This window comes from Pinus tabuliformis, chromosome 8 (assembly GCF_031772625.1).
Source record: "Pinus tabuliformis cultivar Carrire ecotype Pingquan chromosome 8, CPIR1, whole genome shotgun sequence".
NCBI lineage: Eukaryota > Viridiplantae > Streptophyta > Pinopsida > Pinales > Pinaceae > Pinus > Pinus tabuliformis.
Window position 1 is genome coordinate 1,645,781,809 of NC_142294.1, and position 24,639 is coordinate 1,645,806,447.

The 24,639-nt window shown below is 40.3% G+C and overlaps 1 protein-coding gene across 3 annotated transcripts in view; it reads right to left on the reverse strand.

The window, feature by feature from the left end:
• Positions 1-24,639, reverse strand: part of LOC149242479 (uric acid-xanthine permease-like) — a 466,625-nt gene that overhangs the window by 344,764 nt on the left and 97,222 nt on the right. For all 3 annotated transcript variants that reach the window (XM_089374250.1, XM_089374251.1, XM_089374249.1), the window contains exon 3: positions 20,712-20,801. In XM_089374250.1, coding sequence (XP_089230376.1) covers positions 20,712-20,801 — 90 coding nt within the window. The remainder of the gene's footprint in view (positions 1-20,711; positions 20,802-24,639) is intronic.

Sequence of the window (24,639 nt, forward strand, 5' to 3'; positions counted from 1 at the left end):
TGTTTTGTGTCGGTTTTTGTCATTTACTTGGTTTCGTAGTTTCTAAGGACAGGATTCGACTCGACCCGTGTAAGGTTCAGGCAATCATCGATATGCCTCCACCTTCAAATTTGCTTTAGATTCAGAAACTCCAAGGGAAAGCAAACTTTCTAAGGAGGTTCATTCCAAATTACGCAGAACTTGTTAAAGGTTATATGCGTCTTTTGAAAAAAGAAGTCCCCTTCAACTGGAATCAAGTTGCGCAAGCTTCCTTTGATACTCTAAAGGAATCCCTAATAAAAGCATCATTAATGTACGCTCCTCACTATCAAAAAGACTTTAACCTGTATCTAGCTACAACAGATACAACCATCGCAATGGTTTTAGTACAAGAAGAAAATGGAATCGAACATCCTATCTATTATTTAAGTCAAAACTTAAATGATACAGAAAGCAAGTACTCCTATGTTGAAAAGCTGGCTCTTGCAGCTGTTCAAGCAGTACAGAGATTTCGACACTATATCCTCTTTCGCAAAACTACCATTTTGTCAGATTGCAACCCTATGACTTACATTCTGTCGCATCAGTTACTAGGGGGCAAATATTCGAAATGGATAGCCATTTTGCAAGAGTTTGATCTGGAATTCATAAAATCCAAATCAAAGAAATCTCTAGTTTTTGTGGAGTTACTATGCGACTTCCCATCGTCGTCCAACGATTCAACATCCAAAGAATCAATCGTGGATGAATCTTTGTTTCTGATATTGTCAAGCGATCCGTGGTATGGAGACATAATAATCTATCTCCAGACCCAAACATACAGGCCTAATACCTCTCGCTCCGAACAACCACGTACTCGATACCAAGCAAAAGACTACATGATTGTCGTTGATACACGTTACCGTCGACTATCGATACAGTTTTGCGAAGGTGCCTCACGCATGAGGAGGCCGAAAAAGTCTTGAATGATTGTCATTCAGGTGCATGTGGGGGGCATCAATTTGGTTACGCTACGGCGCAAAAGATCTTACGAGCAAGTTACTTTTGGCCTACTATGTTCAAAGATTGCATAATCGCAGTCAGAAGTTGCCATGCTTGTGAAATCTTCGACCGTAAAACCAGACTACCACCCGCACCTCTACATTCAGTAGTTGTTGTTGAGCCATTCGCCAAATGGGGCATAGATTTCATGACATGTAACCCCACCTCGGCCGAGGGGCATGGATATATCATAGTCGCAGTTGACTATTTTACAAAATGGGCCAAGGCAATGCCTACATTAAACAACAGCGATGAAACAACTGCTCTTTTCTTTTTCAATCATGTAGTCTCTAGATTTGGTGTTCCACAAGCTATAGTCACAAATCATGGATCGCATTTCCGCAATCACATTATGGTTGAATTCGCTGCCAAATTAGGACTGTCCCACTACAGTTCTACTCCATATTATCCGCAAGCTAATGGACAAGTTGAGGCCATCAACAAAGTCCTGAAGCGCATGCTGCAAAGGATGATTGGAGTCCACAAACAGAGTTGGCACCTAATCCTGTACTCAACCTTGTGGGCATATAGGACATCGGTGAGAAATGCAACCGGATTTACACCCTTTCAGCTGGTGTATGGCCTGGAAGCGGTCTTATCGATTCAGTGTGAGATTTCATCTCTCAAGCTCGCAGTCGACCTTCTCCCCGGAACTTTAGAGGAAGAGGCTCGTTTCTTGGAACTAATCCAATTGGATGAAACTCGTCGTGACGCCACCTTGGCTAACGAAGCTCATAAGAAACGAGTCAAGGTGCAATTTGACAAAAATGTCAAACCCCGTGTCTTCTCGGAAGGTGACCTGGTCTTGCTTTACGATCAGGAATCCGATAAATTGGGAGCAGGTAAGTTCCAACCATTGTGGATGGGTCCCTACATTGTTAAGCGAGTATTAACAAAAGGAGCCTACGAGCTAGTAGATTACGATGGGATTCCACTGTCGCAACCCCGAAATGGGTTGTATCTTAAGCGTTACTATGCTTGATTAAGTGTAGTAATCTCTTTATATGCTTTTGTTACGTTTTTGTTTTCGTCAAGAGTGATCGTTTTGGTTAGGTAATCCACTTTTGAATTTGTTGCAGATGTCGGACCTATTGGAATCATTTGTTGGATACGCCGACGGAACCAGTGGTAGTACGTGGAACCTATCTTCTGCAGCCTGAGCCATTTTTGATCCAAGCGGTGAGTTAGTGAGTTTCAGAGGGGTATGTATTGGCCGGTCAACGAACAACATCGCTGAGTACAGCACGTTGATGGAGCTTCTCTCCGACGCCATCACACATGGCATACGCCAACTTGTTGTCAGGCTAGACTCACAACTCGTCATCCTACAGCTTACTGGCATCTATTCCGTTCGGAATCCAACTATCTATCGTATGTTCCTAAGGGTTAGGATTTTGGAAACGCAGTTTGATTCTATTCAATATCAACACATTTCCAGAAACTTAAACACATTAACTGATTCATTAGCAAATTATGTGTTAGATAGACATTTGCAGCATTTATAAAGGAAAAAGCATTCAATCAACATTTGCATCAGGATCATATAACTTAACCAAAATAAAACTCCGAAAATCAAAAATACATATAACTATTTATAGTTTTTTACAAAATGTTCTATGTCCAGGACAAAATCGATCATACGACCCAAAAACTCAAAGATGCAAGAAAGCACCCTAGACTAATGGTGATGGTGATAACAAGTCACCACCTGTGCGATCATACGTAAGATCCTAGTCCATCGGTATGGCGCTATAATCTCAAAGGTAACTCGTCGGCCCTCACATCCTGAATACCAAAGGTGAGACCCTCGATCTGATCTTGCAATACTGCAAGGGTCTCTGCTATATCTAGATCGTGAAGGACAACCCTCCCTACAGCCCCTCCTGCTAGAACAGCAGCTGCTACTCTCGGGCATGCTGCGGTCACACTGGTCCAATATCTGCACAAAGATACGGGTTTGATTAGTCTTGATAACATTTAAAACATAAACAAAGATATGGTCAAATCTTTTTACCTATAACACCCCACTGCTCGCTAGTCGGCAGCACCAAATCTGGGTCGCCCTGAAAATCCATCTTAACATACGTATACTCGGCGAAGACCATCTCCTGATGGTTGAACCACTCAAAGAAGGCATCAAAGAATGAAATCTGTGACTGACCAGCATGTCTGGCCATGAGATCGACCCATCTCTGCATCCGTGGTTCCCTTGGTGCTGGCAGTCCAAGTGAAATGTACTATGGCTGCATCAGTGGAATCCTCTCCAAGGCAAAAGCGGTCAGAATGGAACCATAACCAAAATTTTTGGATCTTCCGTTCTTCACCTTGGAAAGTTGTTCTTTTATAACCGGAAGTACTGCATCACACCAGTTGAATACCTTTGGTTCAAGGCATTCCAAAGCATACTGCATATAGGACCTGTTGGCCAAATGAAGAGCCGCGCTACCAGCCAATCTAGCAAAGGTGAATAAAATAGTCCTCAAGGACCGGTCAGTGACATCTCGAATACTAATCTTACCGTCCCTGCTCGGCTGAGATCCATCTCTACAAAACTGGCGAATATAATCCCTCACGGATTCACCCCCACGGGCGGATCCTGATAGTGAGAGAGGGGCACCACGCCTTGATAACCCAGTCAAAAAGTAGACATCCTCAACTGTCAAAGGGATGGATTTACCTCTAATCTGGAACACTTGGTTGGTAGGATCCCATGCATTGAGAAGATATTGCAACAAATTGATTTGTTGCCTCATGCTGGATATGCGAAAGAATTTGAGCAAGCCACAGTTTCGCAATGCAGTAACCGTACCCGGATCATGTAAGGCAATCATATCCTCTTCTTCATGCTCGTGTTCACGCCATGTAACAACCATCTTGATCCGATGAATCTCTAAAAAACAAACAAGAGAGGAATTAGGATCCTGATTTGGGCAAAAACACACAATTTCCATGAAAAAACAGTGCATAAACTTTTCTCCCTACACCCGTCGCACCCTAGCTGTGTACAGGGTGGGATGCATACTGACTGGCCAATGGCCAGCTCAATATGCATCGCACCTTTCGATGTATACTAGGTGCGATGGGGAGAGAACGAATTGTTCAAACCCCTGAGGCCCAGAAAAATAGGAAAAGCTGCTCAGAATCAGAAAAGGAAAGAATGCAATTGAAGAGCTCAAGGTTAGCTCCTACCTGGTCCAGACGGCGCCGAAAATAGTCCACCGAATCTCTCGGAATCAGCTGATGAAAATCAAGGGGGAAAACACCTCCAAAGCTCCAACAATCCCAAATTTGAATGAAATGGTAAAATGAGAGTTAAACTACTTTTATGTTACTATTCACGTAATTCAAGTAAGATGTTGGTTTTTAACTCATTTTTCAAGCATGTATTTACATTTCTAATCAATTTGATGGAGCAATTGAACAGGTAGTACAACCGTCAAAAGAACATAGTGTTAATGGTGAATTGAACATCTCTGACTATTATAATGAGCAATGTTTCTGCAAAGTTCAAGCTCATTAAAAAATAAACCTAGCAACAAGCAGTGTTACTGCAGGGTTCAAGCTCGTTAAAAAATAAACCCGCCACTGAGCATAGTTTCCAAAGATTCAAGCTCATTAAAAAATGAATCCACCCTCCGTAAATGACCTTTGTGATCACATTGCTATCAGCCGTTTGAGCCTTGGTCGTGTTCTTACTGTCACCTCCACTCTTTTAGCCGATCATACGCCTCCACTTGATTGTTTACCCTTTTGAGGAACAGTTGCAACGAGTGATTCTATTAGCCAACCTCTTTATACTGCCGTGATTAAGAAGTTCCAAACTTACCTGGAACCAATTGTTGCCCGGATACACCACTCGTTCCTCAAAAATGAGTCTCTTTTAAGCTCTTTTTAGACTCGTAAAATATGAAAAGATCGTCGAGCTACTGGCCTTTCCAACTCGTTAAAGTAAAGGGAAGCGCCATCCCTCCTCTACATTTTAATCTTTTTGGACCTGAGGGATCATTACACAAAAAGATCGAGCACTTGTCGTTTTCGGCTCGTTAAAGCTATCAAAAAGTCATCCCTTTCGTATTATTTTATACTTTTTCAGACTTAAGGGATTATACCACGAAAAAGGACTACTAGAGTTTCCTTTCTATCTCTTTTCAAACTCTCTAAATATGAAAAGGACCAAGTTGTCTTTGTCGTTAAACTCATTAAAACAATAGCAACAAGCTTGTCCATCCAGACAAGAACGAGTTTCACTGTCGCTAGACTTGCTAAAATAGAGCGACAGGTTTGCCCGAAGTGAAAATTATAGAACAAGCATATGTTATGCTCCTCAAGCTTGACAAAAATAAAGAGGTACTGGTCAGCAATGATTGGGGAAAAAAGGAAGAAAACTTGAAGAACTTCATTGGTAGCAGGTCGCTCTTGAACATGACACTTTCACTTCATCACCATGATTGAGTCGGGTTGGGTTATTCAGTTCACCATCACCATTGGTCCTCCACACCATCCATGGGGTTAACGCTACCGATCCATCACAGTGTCGCCGATATGTTCAAGAGAAGTCGCTCAAAGAATTCACCAACCCAGCTAACGCCTCATCCACTGCAATACCTTCACGCTCCATTTTTCATGACCGCCACCCTGAACCTTGTATCATCAGATCGTTTTCACCTCCACAAAATAATTTGCTTCATTTCGTGTCGTAGATGTGGGATTCATTAAGGCCCTCCTACGACGGGTCACTTCTTGTCGACATCAGCTCATTATCCAAGAATTTGACTTAGGAACAACCCTTTCAGTACTTTGAAGCTTGCATGCCTCAATGGCAAGTTTCTCACTTCCGGCGACAGGTTTACATCAATGGCCTTCAACCGAAAGATTTTGCGTGGTGTTCAACATCGACTCATATATTCACACCACGTGAATTGTACTGTAGTACCTTGAGGGTCATTATCATTATCGATGATTCTTCTCGCGCCTGTTAACAGCTTACATCATTAGCTGGTAATCAGGCGATGTCTTTCCATGTTCGACTTCGGGACATCTTTTCACATGGATTGACTTGTACATCGGGCGAAGATTGAACAAGTTTGAAGACACCGAATCTAGTTTCATCCATCCGGGCTGCGATATATTCAGGAAAATAAAGACATCAAATGTACTCCATAACTGCACAGATGATCATCCAAGCTAAGGGATGATGGCTCTACCAGAATCATCAGTCTGCCACGGAGACGATTGTCTGTCCTATGTACATGAAAATGAATTTATAAAGTTGATCATGGGAATGCCCGTCTCAGTTAGATCATGAAAATAATATGAAGATAATGTATTGTATTGTATTTTATACAGGTCACCTTCCAGTTCGAAAAACCTCGGATCCTCATGATAAAGCATTTAACCCGACATCAGAAGATTTACGACCTCATGCTTTATGGGACAACTGTTATAGACATATTTGGGCACTGCAACCCCAATCACATATGTCGATAAACCAAGGGCTCTCAAACCCCTAAAAGTGTTGTTTCAAACCCTAAAGGATCAAGGTCAACTGGTTACATCATTTCCCAGAAGTTCTCCCTGAAAAACTACTCAGAATTGGACCATACAGACTGCTCAGTGTTAAGGGTGCGATGCATCTCACCTGTTACACACAAGCGGTGCGATGCATACTGAAAAGCCCTTCTGTAGGGTGCGATGAGCGAGAGCAAACAAATGGCAGAGGCAGTTTGCTAGGTGGAAACTCAGAGAATCTTCTAGAAACTGCTCATATGACACTTGTCTCTCTGAATTCACCCAGGGATGAGTAAGAGATCATGAAATCTCCAAGTGGAACCAAGAACTATCAGTGAAATGACACCAATCAAAAACCCAAAAGCTGACTCACCCATCTACAAACATCTATATATGGATCCCTCATCCTAGAGATCCAGAGGCTGGAATTTTGTAATTTGTAAGGAAGTGTTGTTGGTTTCTCTTTGAGACATTGTGTTGGGTGATCTTCCTTTTCATGAGGTGAAGAGGGCTTTCATGCTGGGAGGATGATGTTGGATCAGACAGCTAGGTTGTAATCCTCTCTTCTACTTCTATTATCAATAAAGCTATTTGAGTTTTCCTTCATATACTTGTGTACTTGTGAATCTTGTATTTGTGAATGCAATTGTATGGTTAATGTACATCTGATTCTACATTGTTTATGGCATTATAGATCTCTATGCTTTGATGGTATTTTGCTGCTTTGCCTCTACAGGTGTTCTTTGAAGCGGGACAAGTGAGAAAGGAGTGGCGAAGTTCTATCAAAGGAGAGGGGAAACAAGCAAGGAGCCAAGCAAAAGACTGAGGTTGGTGCTCTCTGCTTCCCTCTTATCTATCATCCATAAAGGAAAACACAAGTTGCTTTGAATTGTTTGTTTCTAAGATAGCTACCAGTCTTAGTGGGACTAGCAGATCTGAATAGACACTAGTTTTCCTGGAAACACCCTATCTCCTTGACTAATGTTGAACCCTTTTTGTCTCTCCTCCACTTGCAACTCTCCCTTTGTATTGATTTTCTCTTCCCGAACTTCAACTAGCGAGAAAATCGATTTTACTTTGGCAACTAAGTATCTACCTGGTGTATTTTCCAAATGACCTTCAAGCCCCTTCTTATATCTTCCTATTGGATAACCAACGACCTAGATTAAATCTTAATCAAAGGTTCAAATCATTTTGGCTTGATCTGTGTATTTTTCTAGAAGTTTCACCCATGATTAGATTAATACCCATTAATATTTTAATTTTCCTAAGTTTACACTTAAGAACCCTATTAAAAATATTAATTATTTTAATAAAATCACTTCTGGGTGGAATTTCCCATAACGTTTTCTGGGTTCTTTGGAATACATGTGCCCAAGCCTCCCTGCAAAATTTGAGGACTAGAGCACATCTAATGCTACCCCAAATCAACAATTCTAAATATAAATTGTTGTACTACATGCCTCTGCCTAGAGATATCTAGGCATGTCCTAGTCATATAGCGTCGCCCTCGCTGCTCCAACTATCGACCTGTTCTTCCTCTCAATGACCCTATTTCATTGTGGGTTATATGGAGTTGTCCACTCTCTCTTGATGCCCTTGTTCACACAAAACTCCTTGAAGGTCTTCTCAACATACTCTCTTCAATTATCTATATGAAGCTCCTTTATCTTCTTTCCTGTCATGTTCTCCACAAGAGCCTTGAACTCTTGGAAGCAATTGAACACTGCGTCCCTTCTCTTCAAGAAGTAAATCCAAGTCTTCCTGGAGAAGTCATCAATAAATGTTATGAAATATTCATAAGCCCTGAATTTCATAGACAATGGGACACATATATCAGAATGTATCAACTCAAGCACATCATTGGCTCTACTGTCACTCCTTGGAAACGTTGCTTTCACCAACTTCCCAAACACGCACCCCCTGCATGTTAGTTTCTGTAGCATCGAATGTGTTATAGCTACGAAATTTGGTGGAGAGGCTAGAATATATGAGATCTCCAAAACCCATACGTCGTTTCTAGAAATTCCGCCTAGAAATGACTTAATTAGATTATTCACTAGTTTTTAAATATTTCCTAATTCTAAACTTAGGGAATATGGTTAATTAATCATTATTAATTAAGTCAAGGCAAGAATCATCTAGAAACTCACACGGATCGCTCCAGAGATGATCCTAGCGATTGATTAGGTTTTAATCTTGGCCATTGGTGCTCCAACAGAGGATTTCAATGTGGTGATGGAGAAAACACTTCAGTAGTTCGATTTCTTGGCAAATCGATTTCCAAAGTGGCAACAGTCAGTTGCCGGAGAGAGATAGAGATCGAAGCAGTGTAGGAGGGGCAAAGATAGTGAGGTTGTAAGAGGCATTCCAGATCTAGCGAGTGTAATTGTAGAGAGGCTGAAAAGCCACGAAGAAGTTGACGTAGGGGCAATGCAGTAGCTTCTAAAGGAAAGTTCAATTTGCTGAGAGGGAAAGATGTCTTCAGTTCCAGAGGCCGGGAGGGAGTCCTAGAGTGTCGAAGAAACATATTTCCATCCAGCAAAAGGCAAAACGACTTCATCAAAGACCAGTCAGAGGCTTGACATCAAGTAGGCTGTGCAGAGCAGTGCAAAGGATCAGAGGGCCGAGTTTCTGAAGGCAAGTTGTGTCAGGGATTGCCAATGCGTGAGGAAATTCCTCATTAGATTTTTGCCAGTATTTTCTGTGTAGGATTGCCAAATTTTTCATCGAGTTGTACTTAGACTTTCTCACTGCTACACAATAATAAAACCTCAGTTGTTGCACCGGTTTTCCCAAGTTGGGTTTTTTCCAGGGACTTTTGTCCAAAAATAATTGTGTTACTTTTATGTATGTTTTAGCATTTCTCAGTTTCTAACACAATATTTTTCCGCATTATTTTATTTGTGAAGGTTGCAGTGTGACTTATTCATTATTTGTCGTAGAAAACAACAAATAATTTGTTAAATAAAATTAACAATTAGGAGAATAATTTCCAGTTGTTGCAATATGATTCCAGTTTGGAATTTTCACATGGTATCAGAATGCAATTGATCAACTGGAGAGATCGGAAATGAAGGAAAGGAATTTCGCTTCTTAGAAAGGGTAGCAGGCTGAAATTCCCAAGGGCAACGCAGTATTTTGCCAAGAGGCCAAGTTGCTTGAGGCAAGATCGATTTTTTCTGAGAAAGGGGCAGAAAAATTCATTCCTTCCAGATCGAGTGATTCGAGAGGCAGAGGGAGAAACTCAATATTTTCATTGGGCAGATTTGTAGCTAGACACAAGGGTTTTGCAACAAAACGCTAAAGCAGAACCAACGTCGGGGTGGAAGAGAGAAGAGCACACACACAGCGAAATTTTTCCTCAGGGAACTTCTAGTCTCAAGAAGTTCGATTTTCCTTGCAGATCAGCAGAAGTTGTGAGCAAATCTTCCCACTCTAAAAGGGAGTGCGAGTGGGAGAGCAACAGCTGAGCAGAAGGAAAGAGGAAGTTTTCAACAAATCGTTAAGATGGCAACAATAGGGCTTCGTGATCTGGAAAGAAAAGATGTCCTTCCATCTAGATGAATATGGCCTAAAATCCTACATTGATGTTGTAGTGGTAGTTCCTAGGGATGCAGATCAGCAGAAAGAATACAAGGAAGAGATGGTAGGGGCAAATCGATTGATCTTGGATGGAGTCCGGGATCATGTTGTCTCACATATAGTTGGCAAAGACAGTGCCAAACAGGTGTGGGATGCTCTCTCCACATTGTACCAGGGTACTTCCAAGTAGGGGAAGATGTACCTAGAAGAAAAGACGAGACTCATATGGATGCAGAAATGGGATGTGATTGACCCCTTCCTCACCAGACTTCAGGAGGTCCAAGACCAGCTGTTAGTTGTTGGGGAAGCGCCTCAACCCACGGAGCTACTGTGATTGGCACTCAATAGCATCTTAGAGGATTGGCGGGTCTTTGTCCAACGCATATTGGGCAAAGATAAGCTACCTGACTAGGATAGAGTGTGGATCGATTTGCAGCTGGAAGAGTTGAGACGAACTCTGCTAATGACCTCCATCACTAGCAACAGCAGCGAATCGAAGATGGTGAAGGAGGAGGAGAATGTGACCCTCGCATCAAAGTGTCCCAGTCATGTGTGAAAATTCCTACCCTCAAGGAGCCCCTACTGCAGCAAAACTGAATTTACTTCTCCTACTTGATTTTAATATACATTATCAAGTTATTTTCTGAATACTGAAGTAAATTACTTCTGTAGCCTACACTACTTTAAATTTGATTACATGAAACAAAAAATTGAGCAAAGAACACAATACATAGGACACAATTATTTTTGGACAAATAGTCCCCGGAAAAACCCAATGCGGGAAAACTGGTGCAACAGCTCTGAGGGTTTTCTATTCTTAAATAGTAATTCTGAATACAATGTTGAATGCCCTCCTAGAAATCCAGTGACAGAGAAAATATAATGGCGGAAAACTAAGTGAGTTTACCTCACTTCACCTGGCAGATTCCGGCTGATTCGGCAGCAAAATTGGCTAACCCCGGCTATTCATGCACTGGCCCTGCATAGGCCCTGTGTTAGCCTTACAGGCACTGCGTCAGCTTCTTCGCTGTCTCTTTTGCCTCTGGAACTTCTGCATCAACCTCTCCCGACTATTCTAGCAGCTCCCCGACAGTTTCAGATTTCTACGTTTGGGCAACTTCTGCTCTGCGCTAGCCCTTCTGACTCGACAGATATTTTGCAGGTCGACAGCGGCGGATAGATGGAGGAAGATCTCGACAGATATTCTGCAGGTCTGCAGGAGTGAGATGAGGGCAGCGATAGAAGTGCGAGTTGCAAAGAAGGATAAGGCATTGGATTGGCAAATAAAGCCGAGGGAAAGGAGTTGTGGAGGAGCTGAGAAAGGACAGCGTGAAGGGTTTGCAGATCCGCTGGCAGCAATGGAAGAGGGGCGATGAGGAGGGAGAATGTTGTGGACATAGGGTAGGGAGGAGATGACAGCACAGAAAGAATGGAAAAGCTTGGACACAAGGATGGAAGGGTTGTGGGCTAGGAAGGGGCGGAAAGAGAAACACAGGTCAAGAAGGTGGCAGTGTGATGAGGAATGAAGGTCGAGGGTTACGGATAGAGAAGGTAGTGAGGGATAGAATGCTGGCAGCAATGCATAAGTGAGGAAAGCGCAGTAGTAAGGAGGGCGAGGAGTATAGCAGCAGAAGAGTGATGCAGCAAAGAAATTCGAATTTTTCCAGAAACCCCAAAATGTAGACAATAAAAAAAATCGAAATTTTCGGGAGGTTCAATACGGCAGCAGACAGGAAAAAAATGGTAGCCAAAAACCTAAGAAAATTTCCTTGAAAATCCTATTTTAAAATGACATGTTTCTACTTCAAATTTATCCGTTAAACCCTTATGAAAATTTCAAGATTTAAAACTTTTTAAACCTTTGGACTACAAAATTTTTGAATAATGTCCCTGCAAAATTATGTTGATAAACCCCCAGAAATCCAAATCTTACCATCCAGGGCCTAGATTTGGACTCTACACAAATTTCCTCCTCAGATCTGTAATTGCACAACAAGAAGAAAACACCCAAACGATATATACAATTATAAAAACTAAAACCGAGAAAAACCCACATTAGAAAAATAATTACAAAATTTACAAACTGCAGGCCTTAATCAGCCAGAACTATCATTAAGCCGCATAAAAAATTATGTTTTTAAATTTTAAAGGAGGTGCTAGCTCAAAACCCCTTATGCATCACCAACAAAAAATCTTATGATAAGCCTGGAGCTAATCTAGTTGGGCTCCTCAGAAAACACAAATCGAGAGTTGGTTGGTCCAACTGAAAACTTATCCTAACGCCTGAGGATCTAAAATCAATATTTCCCTGCAAAACTCGATCCAACCATTAAAAATACACTGAAAAATAATAATAAAACTCAGACAAATAGAGATACCTGCTATTACGTTCAAACTTTAGATTATTATTCAAACCCCAGCAATTGAGCAAGATACCTGTACTCAAATCACTCTTTAGAAGCTATCATCAATGGCTTCAGAAAAAATTATGCATGAAAACAACACATCTTATAGTGTTTCCATGAAGAGTAACACTAGTAGAACGTAACCCCAAAGTCTTTCTTTATTATCCAGAAATAGATTACACAAGAGCTTCTTGCTAAGTACACGACTCAAAGGTTGGATAGATCGACTGACAAATGACTTCCTATTTAAAGATAAATCTTCCAATGGCTAGTTCGAGTGATCCTCGTCAAAGCAATCTCAACCGTTGATGAAGATTAAAATTTCTTTTAATCTCATCCATCAAAATATTTAATTCTTGAGAAAATCCAAAATTTTCAATTAAATGCATTTTAATTAACTCAAAAATTAAATTTTTGAGTTAATTTCCCAATAAAATTTGACTTTGACTTAACCCCCAGGGATCAAAGGTTTAAAATTTAGAAAAAAAATTAATTTACCTTAGTACCGGGGCCTTTTAAAATTTAACTTTTAAGGACCGATGAAATTTTCCTTTTGAGAATTTAAATTTACATAGGACCTAAAATTAATTAAATTTCTGGCTTAGGATTTTAATTAATTTTTTGCCAGAAAATTTAATTAATTAACCTATGAGGGAATAAATTATTTTTCCAACCCTCAAGACACTTTACATCACAATTTTCATATTTTTTTACATCATAAGATGGAAAACCCATTTGTAATAGACCCTCACAGACTACCCATTTTTGCGACACAAATATAATCCAGCAGACCAAGCAATTTGTAATAAAATAACCTAACCAAATAGTTAGGATTATTCCCAAATCACTTTTACATAGACTCGATCTAAAACACTAGGGCTTGCTTAAGATCCTAGCGACAAAATCCATTCCAGCTTTGGGGTAAGACTAAAGGAAAACTCTGCCGACCATCCAAGAATGGATCGGTGAGACAAAACCTCCCAAAATGGGGACCGCCACTAGAAAAGTAGGTTGACCTAGCTCGTTACATGCATGACACGGATCTGCTGAGATTATTTACATTATACACATGCAAAAAGGGTTTACATAACATCTTGGAAGTCAGGCTGATGATAATATTTAGACGGCACGGACACATCAATCAAGTGTTATCTCTTTTGCAAAAATGGGGGGTCTACTGCTATGGGTCGTTGACACCTAATGGTCAACAGGTCCTTAAAAAATTTGTTTGCACCTTCAAATATAAAAGTGAACTATGTTTGGCATCCAATTAATTATTTTGGATGTTTTAGTTTATTTTTTCTTATCTTTTCTAAGTTGTACAACTCAGATTTACCATCTATTTGTGTAATTTACTTCCATTTTTAACTTAATAACCTTTGGGATTCAAGCACTGGTCCATTTATAAAAATTTGAAATCATTTACTTTATTTTTTACAGCAGATGTACTCGCAAACATGTAGTCTTTTTCTTGCATATCTGAAGGTACAAATCACAGATATACATGGAAAACAAGTTCTAAAGCTTATTTCAGGTGTAAATGTGTTCTTCATGCTTGTTGACCACGTATCTTACAAACCAAAATGTATTTTCTTGTGAGAAAATTCCTCAACAGGAATCCCTAATGCAGCAATTGGTGATATTACTCCTATTTGTTAAATTCTTTTAAACAAATTACTTGCAGTTTCCTACAGAAAATATTGTAATACATACACTGCAACCTTCACTTAATTAAATATTATGCGGAAACAAGAGATTGAGCAAGAAAGAAAATACAACACAATAGACATCGTTATTTTTCTAAGTTGTACAACTCAGATTTAGCATATATTTGTGCAATTTACTTCCTTCTTTAACTTAATAACCTTTAGGATTCAAGCACTGGTCCATTTATAAAAAATTGAAATCATTTACTTTATTTTTTACAGCAGATATACTTGCAAACATGTAGTCTTTTTCTTGCATATATGAAGGTACAAATCACGGATATACATGGAAAACAAGTTCTAAAGCTTATTTCAGGTGTAAATGTGTTCTTCATGCTTGTTGACCACTTATCTTACAAACCAAAATATATTTTCTTGTGTGAAAAATCCTCAACAGGAAGCCCTAATGCAGCAACTGATGATATTACTCCTATTTGTTAAATTCCTTTCAACAAATTACTTGCAGTTTCCTACAGAAAATATCGTAATACATACACTATAGTCTTCACTTAATTAAATATTATGCGGAAACAAGAGATTGAGCAAGAAAGAAAATACAACACAATAGACATCGTTAGTTTTGGACAAATGTCCCCAGAAAAACCCAATGCAGGAAAACCGTTGTAGCAGATCTGAGGGTTTTATTATTATGTAGGAGAAAATCTTAGTACAACACTTGGATGCTCAACCAACAATCCGATACAAAGAGAAATTGGACAAAATGAATGGTGAAATGATCTCACCCTGTCACTGGGAGAATCTGAGTCTGATCACACTAAACTGGAGCCTTTGCACAGAACTGCATCACTTCTATGTAGTTCTTGCATCACCCCTACTGGGAATCATGTTGCTCCTTCTCTCGACCCTCCGTTGGCTGGAAAATCTGAATCTCTGCCTCCCGGTCTCATACCCTAGCTCTCGACTACTGAAACTCGATTTCCTCAGCAGGAATTCGATTTCCCTCTAAGGCCCGCGATGCCACTGCGTGGGCCAGCATTTGCCTCTCTCTAGACGTCGTTTTACCCTCTCTCTGCCTCATACTCTCCGGCCTAGGAAAACTTCCTTCTTCTGGATACTCACTGCCCCTCTCTGCAAGAAATCTCCTTGATCAAAATTTCCTCTTGAGAACTTCTCACTTCAAAAATTCGATCTCTTGATCTCTCGGTGTGTTTTCCAAATGACCCTCAAGCTCCCTTAAATAATCTTCTCGTTGACATTCAACGGCCCAGATTAAAAGCTAATCAATGGCTAAGATCATTTTAGCTTGATCCTCGTCTTCTTCTAGAAGTTACACCCACAATTAGATTAATACCCATTAATATTTTTAATTTCCTAAGTTTAGACTTAGGGACCCATTAAAAAATATTAATTATTTTAATAAAATTGTCTCTGGGTGGAATTTCCCAAAATGCTTTCTGGGTTCTTTGGAATACATGTGCCCAAGCCTCCTTGCAAAATTTGAGGCCTAGAGCACATCCGATGCTACCCCAAATCAACACTCCCTCTTAGTGAGGAATGTGCTCTAGCAATATACATTGCTACATATTTCTCTGACTCTGAAGCATCGTCCTCTGCGTTGCTGATGTCTGACGTGTTGTCCACCAACTATTGCGTTGTTGTTGTAACTATACTATTGTTGACACTGCCACTACCAAATACAGTATACTGCATCCGCACTACAAATCCCTCTCAAGTGTTGCATCTGTGTTGCTGCTAACACTGCCACTGCCAACATCCACTACACTGCAAATTGTTGCTGCTACTCCATCAACAACGGAAAAACATCCAAAATTACTAAACTAACTGTGTTCAGTATGATACACGTGAATGTTGGAGCCCAGTTGTTGCTAGTCTCGACACTGACCCTCTGAATATATTGCACTATTGCTGACCTCTGCTCTGTGCTATCTGCACTGTTGTCAACTCTGCTCTGTGTTGCTCAGCTCTGGCACTTCTAGCCACTGCATCTGTCTCTCCAACACTCCTCGGCACCATCCAACACTAGTCCATTCTGCTACCACAAAACTTGGCTCTCGTAGCAAGGTATTGATCCAAGAGGTGGACTCCTCAAGGATCCTGCCCATTTGTGGCTCTTTCCAACTATAGCTCCAAATTAGCCCGCCTCCCTCCTGGAGGCATCTCGGTTGTCATGGCGAACTCCTCCTCTTCGATCTTCATGGATGCAGCTCTCGGATTGTGTTTCTCATCCTTGTCCTTCTTCTTGAGAGGACACTGAGTAGCGTAGTGACCCACCTCACCGCACCTAAAACACTTGATCTTCGAGACGTCTTTCTTACGTCTTCGCTGCTCTTGTTGACCCTTCGATGCAAGAGTTGCATTATCCTCCTCCTCTTTGGGCTTCGACCCACTGCTGTTGCTGCTTCCGTTAAGTTTGACCTTGACCAAGTGTCTCCTCAGCTCCTCTTGTTTTAGAGTTGCCCACATCTCATACCAATTGGACAATGTTGCTCTGCCCAAGATACTCTGGACAAAGACTTGTCACTCATCTGAGACAAAATTGAGAGCCATTCTAGCTAATTTTGAATCCTGAGGTGTATGCCCCGTAGCAAACAATTCATCACAGGTCTCCTTAAGCTTCGTGAGGAATGGATCCACACACTTCCCCTTCTGCATCTGAGCGAATCTCATCTTTTGCTCCAAGTACATCTTTCGTTGCTCGAAAGATCCTTGATATAGCGTTGCTAAGGCACCCCACATCTCCTTAGGAGTCCCTCTACTAGCTACATGACACACCACGTGATCCTTTACTCCATCAAAGATCATCCTCTTGGCCTTCGCCATCTCAGCTCAGTACTTCTTCAATGGATCTATATCTGCAGGGACAACCACCACATTGTCGATGTATGTCTTGAGGGCATGCTCATCTAGAAGGAATGACATTCTTGCCTTCCAGATGACATAGTTGGATGCTCCGTCCAACCTGTCTTGATCCCTCAAGCCACTGGTTGCCATTTCTACCAAAAATAGAAAGTCGAATGACCTCCTCTCTCCTCTATGTTGTTGTTGGGCTAGCCTACGCACTCCCTACTGGAGCTAGTAAAACTATTGCCCCTTGCTACTACTCAGCTCTAGAGAATTTGAATTCCTTGGCTAGGAATTCTCTAAGGAAGAAATTCCCTCAGTCGTGCTTCTCCTCTTTCTTCTGACGATTTTCTGCCCAGCAAACTGCCTGCAAAAAAATCTGTGTCCCACCAGCTCTCCTTATGTTGAGACTTTACCGCTGCTCCTTCTGCCCCGGCAAAAATTCAAACTAGGAGTCCTCTCCGTCGACTCACTCCGAAAGACAATACCTCGAAATTTCAACCCTCCAGCTAGGAACTGCACAAACCCTCTACGGTTTCGAACTGCTACCTCCTGCAGCTTTTCGATCTCCCTCTTCTGCTCAGCACTGGATCTATCGGCTCTGCTCTTCATGCTTCACTTGTAGCTCTGATACCATTTGAAAATTCCTCAACAGGAACCCCTACTGCAACAACTGATGACATTACTCCTATTTGTTAAATTCCTTTAAACAAATTACTTTCATTTTCCTACGACAAATATTGTAATATATACACTGCGGCGTTCACTTAATTAAATATTATGCGAAAACAAGAGACTAAGCAAGAAAGAAAATACAACACAATAGACACCGTTATTTTTAGACAAATGTCCCTAGAAAAACCCAATGCGGGAAAATTGATGCAATAAATATGAGGGTTTTATTATTATCCAGGAGAAAATCTGAGTACAATTCTTGGATGCTCAACTAGCGATCCAATACAGAGAGAAACTGGACAAAATGAATGGTGAAATGATCTCACCCTGTCACTCGGAGAATCTAAGTCTGATCACACTGAACTAGAGCCTCTGCGTACCCTCTGCACAGAATTGCACTACTCCTACGCAGTTCCTCGGTCACCCCTGCTAAGTATCACTTTGCTCCTTCTTTGGACCCTCTACTAGCTGGAAAATCCGAATTTCTGCCTCCCGCTCTCACACCCGGCTCCTGGCTGCTGAAACTCAATTTCCTCAGCAAGAATTCAATTTTCCTCTAAGGTTTGCGCTACCACTGCATCATCTCTGCGTGGGCCACCATATGCCTCTCTCTGGACGTCATTCTGCCCTCGCTCTGCCTCCTCCTCTCTGGCCTAGCAAAACTTCCTTCTCCCAGATACTCATTGCCCCTCTTTGCAATAAATCTTCTCGATCATAATTTCCTCTTGAGAACTTCTCACTTCAAAAATTTGATCTCTTGATCTCTTGGTGTATTTTTTCCAAATGACCCTCAAACTCACTTAAATAATCTTCTCGTTGACATTCAACGGCCCAGATTAAAATCTAAACAATGGCTAAGATCATTTTAGCTTGATCCTCATCTTCTTCTAGAAGTAACACCCACAATTAGATTAATACCCATTAATATTTTTAATTTCCTAAGTTTAGACTTAGGGACCCATTAAAAAATATTAATTATTTTAATAAAATTGTCTTTGGGTGGAATTTCCCAAAACACTTTCTGGGTTCTTTAGAATACATGTGCCTAAGCCTCCTGGCAAAATTTGAGGCCTAGAGCACATTCGATGCTACCCCAAATCAACATCTTGTGGGTTGTGTTAGTTTTTGTAGCATCAAATAGGTGTTTTAGTCTTGATTTGTGTTAGAGAGGCTAAGTACACGAGATCTTCAAAACCCAGAAAAGATTTCACAAGATAAACTTGCAAAACACCTTAATTAAATTAATTAGCCATCATTTAATTTTTTCCTACGTCTAAGTTAGGAAAACTGGTTAATTAATAGGAATTAATTAAGGAAAGGTGAGATTGCTCTAGAAACTCACACAGATTGAGCTTGAAATGATCTTAGTCATTGAAGGAGATCTAATCATGGTCGTTGGTTCACCAAGGAGAGATCATAAGAGCAGGACGATGGAATGGAGATAGACACACTAAAGAAGAGGGAGATCGAGGTAGATCAAATTTCCTAGAGAGCAGAGATTCAACGCAGGGAAGAATTCGAGCCAGAGATTGAGTAGCAGAAGTTGAGGAGCAACAATAAAGATTTTGTGGAGCATCTTTCCAGTTTCAGAGAGGCCAAGTTATTCCACTAGAGGTTGTGCAAGGTTGTGCAGAAGCCTCAAGGAGGCAGTTCTATTCAACCAGAGAAGAGATTGATTCAGTTGTTGGTGGCCGAGATTTTCACCAAAAGGCCAAAAGAGTCACTTACAAAGGCAGAGAGAAGCAAAGCTGCAAGTTTCTATGAGTTCTGGAGGAAGATTGAGTAGAGACTGGAACTGTGCAGAGGCTCACGCAGAGGCAGTTCGAGTAGCCAGTTTGTTGGATTTCAGAGCTAGGATCAGTGGTGGAGTTGAGGCATTTACCTCGTAGATATTTTGGCCAGATATTTGTTGTTGGATTGCCAGTTTGGGCACCCAAATATTGTACTCAGGCTTCATTGTTTCATATAATAAAATAAACCCTCATGTGTTGCATTGGTTTTCCAACATTGGGTTTTTCCAAGGATTTTTGTGCAAAAACAACGGTGTCATTTTTCTTGTGTGTGCATTATTTCTTAGTTCCAGTTCTACTTCCGCATTGCATTTTATTTTTTGGTGAAAATTGCAGTAGCGATTTTATTTGTCGTTTGCCGTAATAGCAAATAAACTGCTCATAATAATATTCAGTTAGAAGAATAATTTCCAGTTGCTGCAATAGTGAAAATTTCACATGCTATTTTCCACAAACCAAAGGATATTCTTATCTCAAACCATCCAAGAAGTCCCTCTTGTGGCTAACACACACTAGCCTAAAGAGTAAAGGAAATGGATTGTGGTGAGTGATTCAATTCCTAATTTCCTAGTTACCATATGGTTTCAAGCATTAACAAAAGGAGTTGCTATAACCCTATTGCTAGCATAAGGGATCACTTGTATAAATAAATGGCATGCCAGAGAGAAATTGGGCCCACATGAGTAAGAAGTGAAAAATTAATATATACATGAGTTTTTTATACTAGATAACACAGTTGTAAATATTGAGGTTAATGAGAGATATTCTCTTTGTAAGAGTTGCAAATGCACTCACCATCACTCTTGTACTTGGGAGACAAAATTCCTGTCTATATTTGGCATATTCTATACTTCTTTTGTTATTCCTGGTAAATTGGAGCATAACATACTTGGATCTACATATATAGTTGCATGTTGCATGTATATTTAAATCTATGTATTTGTAGATGTGTAGTATATCTACTTTACAAAAAATTATTGCATTCCATAAGGTATGCTATTAAAGAAAAGGAACATGTAATGTTTCCAACTCATATATCCTTGCAGTTTCTGTTTCCTTCCCTTTAATTTTAATACATAGACTTCTATAAGGACCCTGCCTTGCTGTGTTGTCCAGTACTCGTGCAGGTGTGTGAAAGCCTCAGTTCAGTTTCTGAAAAAGTAGTACATGAAGCAGAAGATAGGCAAGAAGTAGAGAACCTATCACAACAGGAGTGAATGGGATCTTGATCTGCAATATCTGAATAAAAGATGCAATAGCTGATACTATCAACGCAACGGAAACCAAGTCTGTCCAACCAAGAAAGAATGATCAAAATCAAACTTTTTCTATTTTCCTTCACAGTATAATTCAGATTCAAGAATGGAAACATAGAAAAGTCGTAGTTTCAAGCGTTCAACAATTACGTATTAAAAAAATTCAAAAATATATCATCATCTTTAAAATCATGGTGTACATGCTATACATGTTAAAAATAACAAAAGAAGCAGCTCAGATTCTTCAGACAGGATGCTTATTCCAATAAAGTTCTGAATAAGACTCCTCTTGACCAATCGACAAATTGAAAAAATATGTTACAGCATTCTTTTATGATCCAAAGGCGGATTAGAAATCTACAAAATTATTCTGCAATGTTATTTATGCATACTATTCTGGCCATCTTCACTTGATATTTTCTGAAGTCATGCAGATTCTATCTACAATTCAGAATCCAATTCTGTACTTCGGTGTGATCAATCTATTTGGACTTTGGGACATGCGTCCTGTTCTCCCTAAAATTGCATTGCATTTTGAGTATGTTATTTATCAGATATTAACAACAAATATATGTTCCAGTCCTTCCTTCAGCACCAATTACAATTAAAAAATCGAGAAAGTGTTTGCAGCTAAACAATTTTGCATTCTGGGGACTGGTTCTTGGCTTTTTATAGAGATATTTTAATCACCCTCAATTGTCATTTTGAAATCAAGTTGGGAAGTGCGTAATTGACAGCCATTGCACAAGCCATATAGTATCCTGTATCAGCACAGAATCTCCACGAAGATATTTCAGGGCTGTCCTAGGTAGTTTAGCAGTGGCAAGAAGATATTAAGATAAGAAGTTTTTTGTGTTTTTACTGGTGCATTGATCGGGATGTGAATCCGATATGACAGCCTAAAAGAAAGCAATTAGAGTGATTATGGAACATATTTGTTTTATGGGTCTTCAAGGAAGTTTACTAGCAATGAACTCTTTAAGCCAGTATTCCAATCAGTTAAAGAAATAAGGTAAACAACCCGCAGTCATAAATCAGATCCATAATATATATTCTAGTCTGTAAGGAATCCATTTTGAGTTGGCAATTCTTCATTATATGTATTGAGTAGATCACTTGCAGCAGTTCTAACTCCTGAGCTATCGCTTGCCAAATCTGGTAGCAAAACCGGCAGTAAAACACATTAATGGAGCTCTGTAGCTCACTGAAGATAGTTTTTTTTTACACAGAACTTGTTTCATGAAATCAAGGTACCTCTAAGAATTCAAAAAGAAGATGGTCTTTCTTTCTTACACTGGTACTATTGCCAGTCACTCACCCAGAAAATTTGAGCTCAGGTTACCTGCATATCATAATGTCAAAATGGTATCCTTACATCTACAAGTTATAAACTTCATGTAGAAGAAATCAATCCCATGAGCACAGCAACAATGTCAGGTTTAGTGCATATTTGTGCTCAGTCTTTTTCATCAGTTTTAAAAGACATTTTTCAATGTTCATTTAGGGGAACACCCTTCATGCTTTTGTTGTTTGGAGGATTTGGTCACATGGTTACCGCATCTACTTATATCATGAAAAACAGAATCTAGCATATATATCAAAAAGATCCATATGAGATCTATTATTTAATAGGTTCTAATTTGTTTGGTTGAGGAAATTGTTCTAGCCTTCATAGAGTTGCTTGAATCTTTGATCACCAGTCACATAGATTTATTGGTAGCATAGCTTGGGGTCATCCCCTTGATTCATGAATCTATGGGTTGGCAGGTTGGTTACACTTTGACAGTCAAGATATGGAGCTGTTTGAGGGTATTTCCACCTATGAAAGGGTTATTCCACATGTTCATGTACTTATTGAGGACACCTCACATGGAGAAGTCCAATATTCAAAGGAGATGCTCGGATAATGGTTTGCTTGCTTTAGAAGCAAGAGAAGGGCTCTCAAAGAAAGGTTTATTGGTAGGAGGCTAAGGTCAAGGAGAAAGGGATAAATCAATATGGTAGATGCTCCCAGATCAAGGCTTCCTAAAGAAGAAGTGGAGCTCTCTTGGGGTTTTGTGAGATGGCTATCATATAATAATTGGGTCCACAAGAGAGACATAGGGGTGCCCCAACTAGGCTTCGGGTTTCAAGGAGTAAGATGCCCCAAGACAAGCAAGGGTAAGATAGGTCGATGTATGATTAACCTCCAATGAGTTTTCAACCTATGGAAAGCCACTAACCAAAGAGACCTAGGTTTAGATATGATGTTGGATCTAGGGTTTGGGATATCTCCAAATCTAGCCACGGGAATTTGCTCAGACTTTGAGGAGACCCCAGCACAGTAATGGACCAACTCTCTATTCAAATGGGCCAGCCTAATGCATGTCGCACTAGGCCCTAGGAGACTACTAGGGTTAGGGCATAAAAAGGTGAGAAAGGTCAAAAAAGGGTTTAGGGGTCACCACCAAGGATTCAAAGACACAATGCCTTACAATTGGGAGGGATGGAGTCAGGAGTTATTTAATTTCAAAATTTCGCTCAATTAAGGAGACCTAAGTAGCTTCGCTAGCCCTAATGATGCAGTAACAAAGCTACTATAGGTATTTATACTTCATTAAATGTTTGATGGAATTTCAAGGCTATGCAATATGCAATTAGACCTCTAGGAACATTCATTCACTTAATCTTTAACATTTAATGCATGCAATACTTCAAATCCTAGTGTTTTCAAGAATTCGCACTTCAATTAGAGCACAAGAAGACTTGACAAGGCATTCCATACATTAATCATGTAACATAGCAAAGAAAATAACATGAAATAACACTTAAAAGAGAGTGAATATGTCCATCCATGAAGACATCAAAGAGAAGCTACAAAGTAGAATAGCGAAATTTCCAAACATCAAAATGCATCCAAAACATCCAATTCGTCCTTCAATTGTAGGTCTGAGTTCTTTTTCACAAGAGAGATTGAAATCTAAGAGATGATGAGTTACAAATGAGGCCTCACTTGTATTTATATGAGCCTCTAACAATTCGAATAGGTCAAATAATCCTCATGAGCCAATCCTCATGAGCCCCTAAATGACTCTAATGTGCAAAATAACACCCAAATTGGTGACAAGCCCACCAAATAGCTTAAAAATACAATAATAAGCCTTCCTAATGAGGCCGAAATGATAGAATCGTGGTGAAAAATGCCTTTGGAATGCCAATACATGTCCCTTGTGTGCCAAAATGAAGAAGAGGGCTCTCAAAATCATGACCAAGGGGTTGGCCCCTTGGTTTCCAAGCAAAACATCTGTGGTACTCCAAAGTGGCTCTGGGGCACAGTGAATGGTCTCATGGGTCTCCAACTGGATCAAACATGTCGATACTCCATCCATGAGGGCTAGAATGATGATACAAGCCCTCCCATGTCTCCCTATGTGAGACAAAAAACCCCATCTAGGTTGTAGATCAAATGCCAAGTGTCTGGTGCAAGTATGTGGCCGGTTGGGCATTGTGGTCCAAGTGCATCATCACCTCTGCATGAGTGGGGCATGATCAAGCATAATATGGTACTGAAGACTCCCATGGTGTGTCAATCAATATTCTACTATGGAGGAGGCCCATGGCTCTCAATGCTCACCCTACAAGTGCCATCATGACCTACTGGAGGGTTTGGATCCCGTATAGGTAAGCCAAACCAAAGATGAAGACCCACCTACAATCTTGTATAAGATCCAATGCGTCTCCTCACCTTCCAGTACAACAATTCATTTGTGCAATTGAGTAAATAAACTTACAAATCAGGGGCTCAAGTGGACACTTCATAGTGGCATGCCCTTCCAAATGGGCTTTTGAATGTACAAGTGTCACCATGCTCAAGGAGGAGGTTAATAGAGGA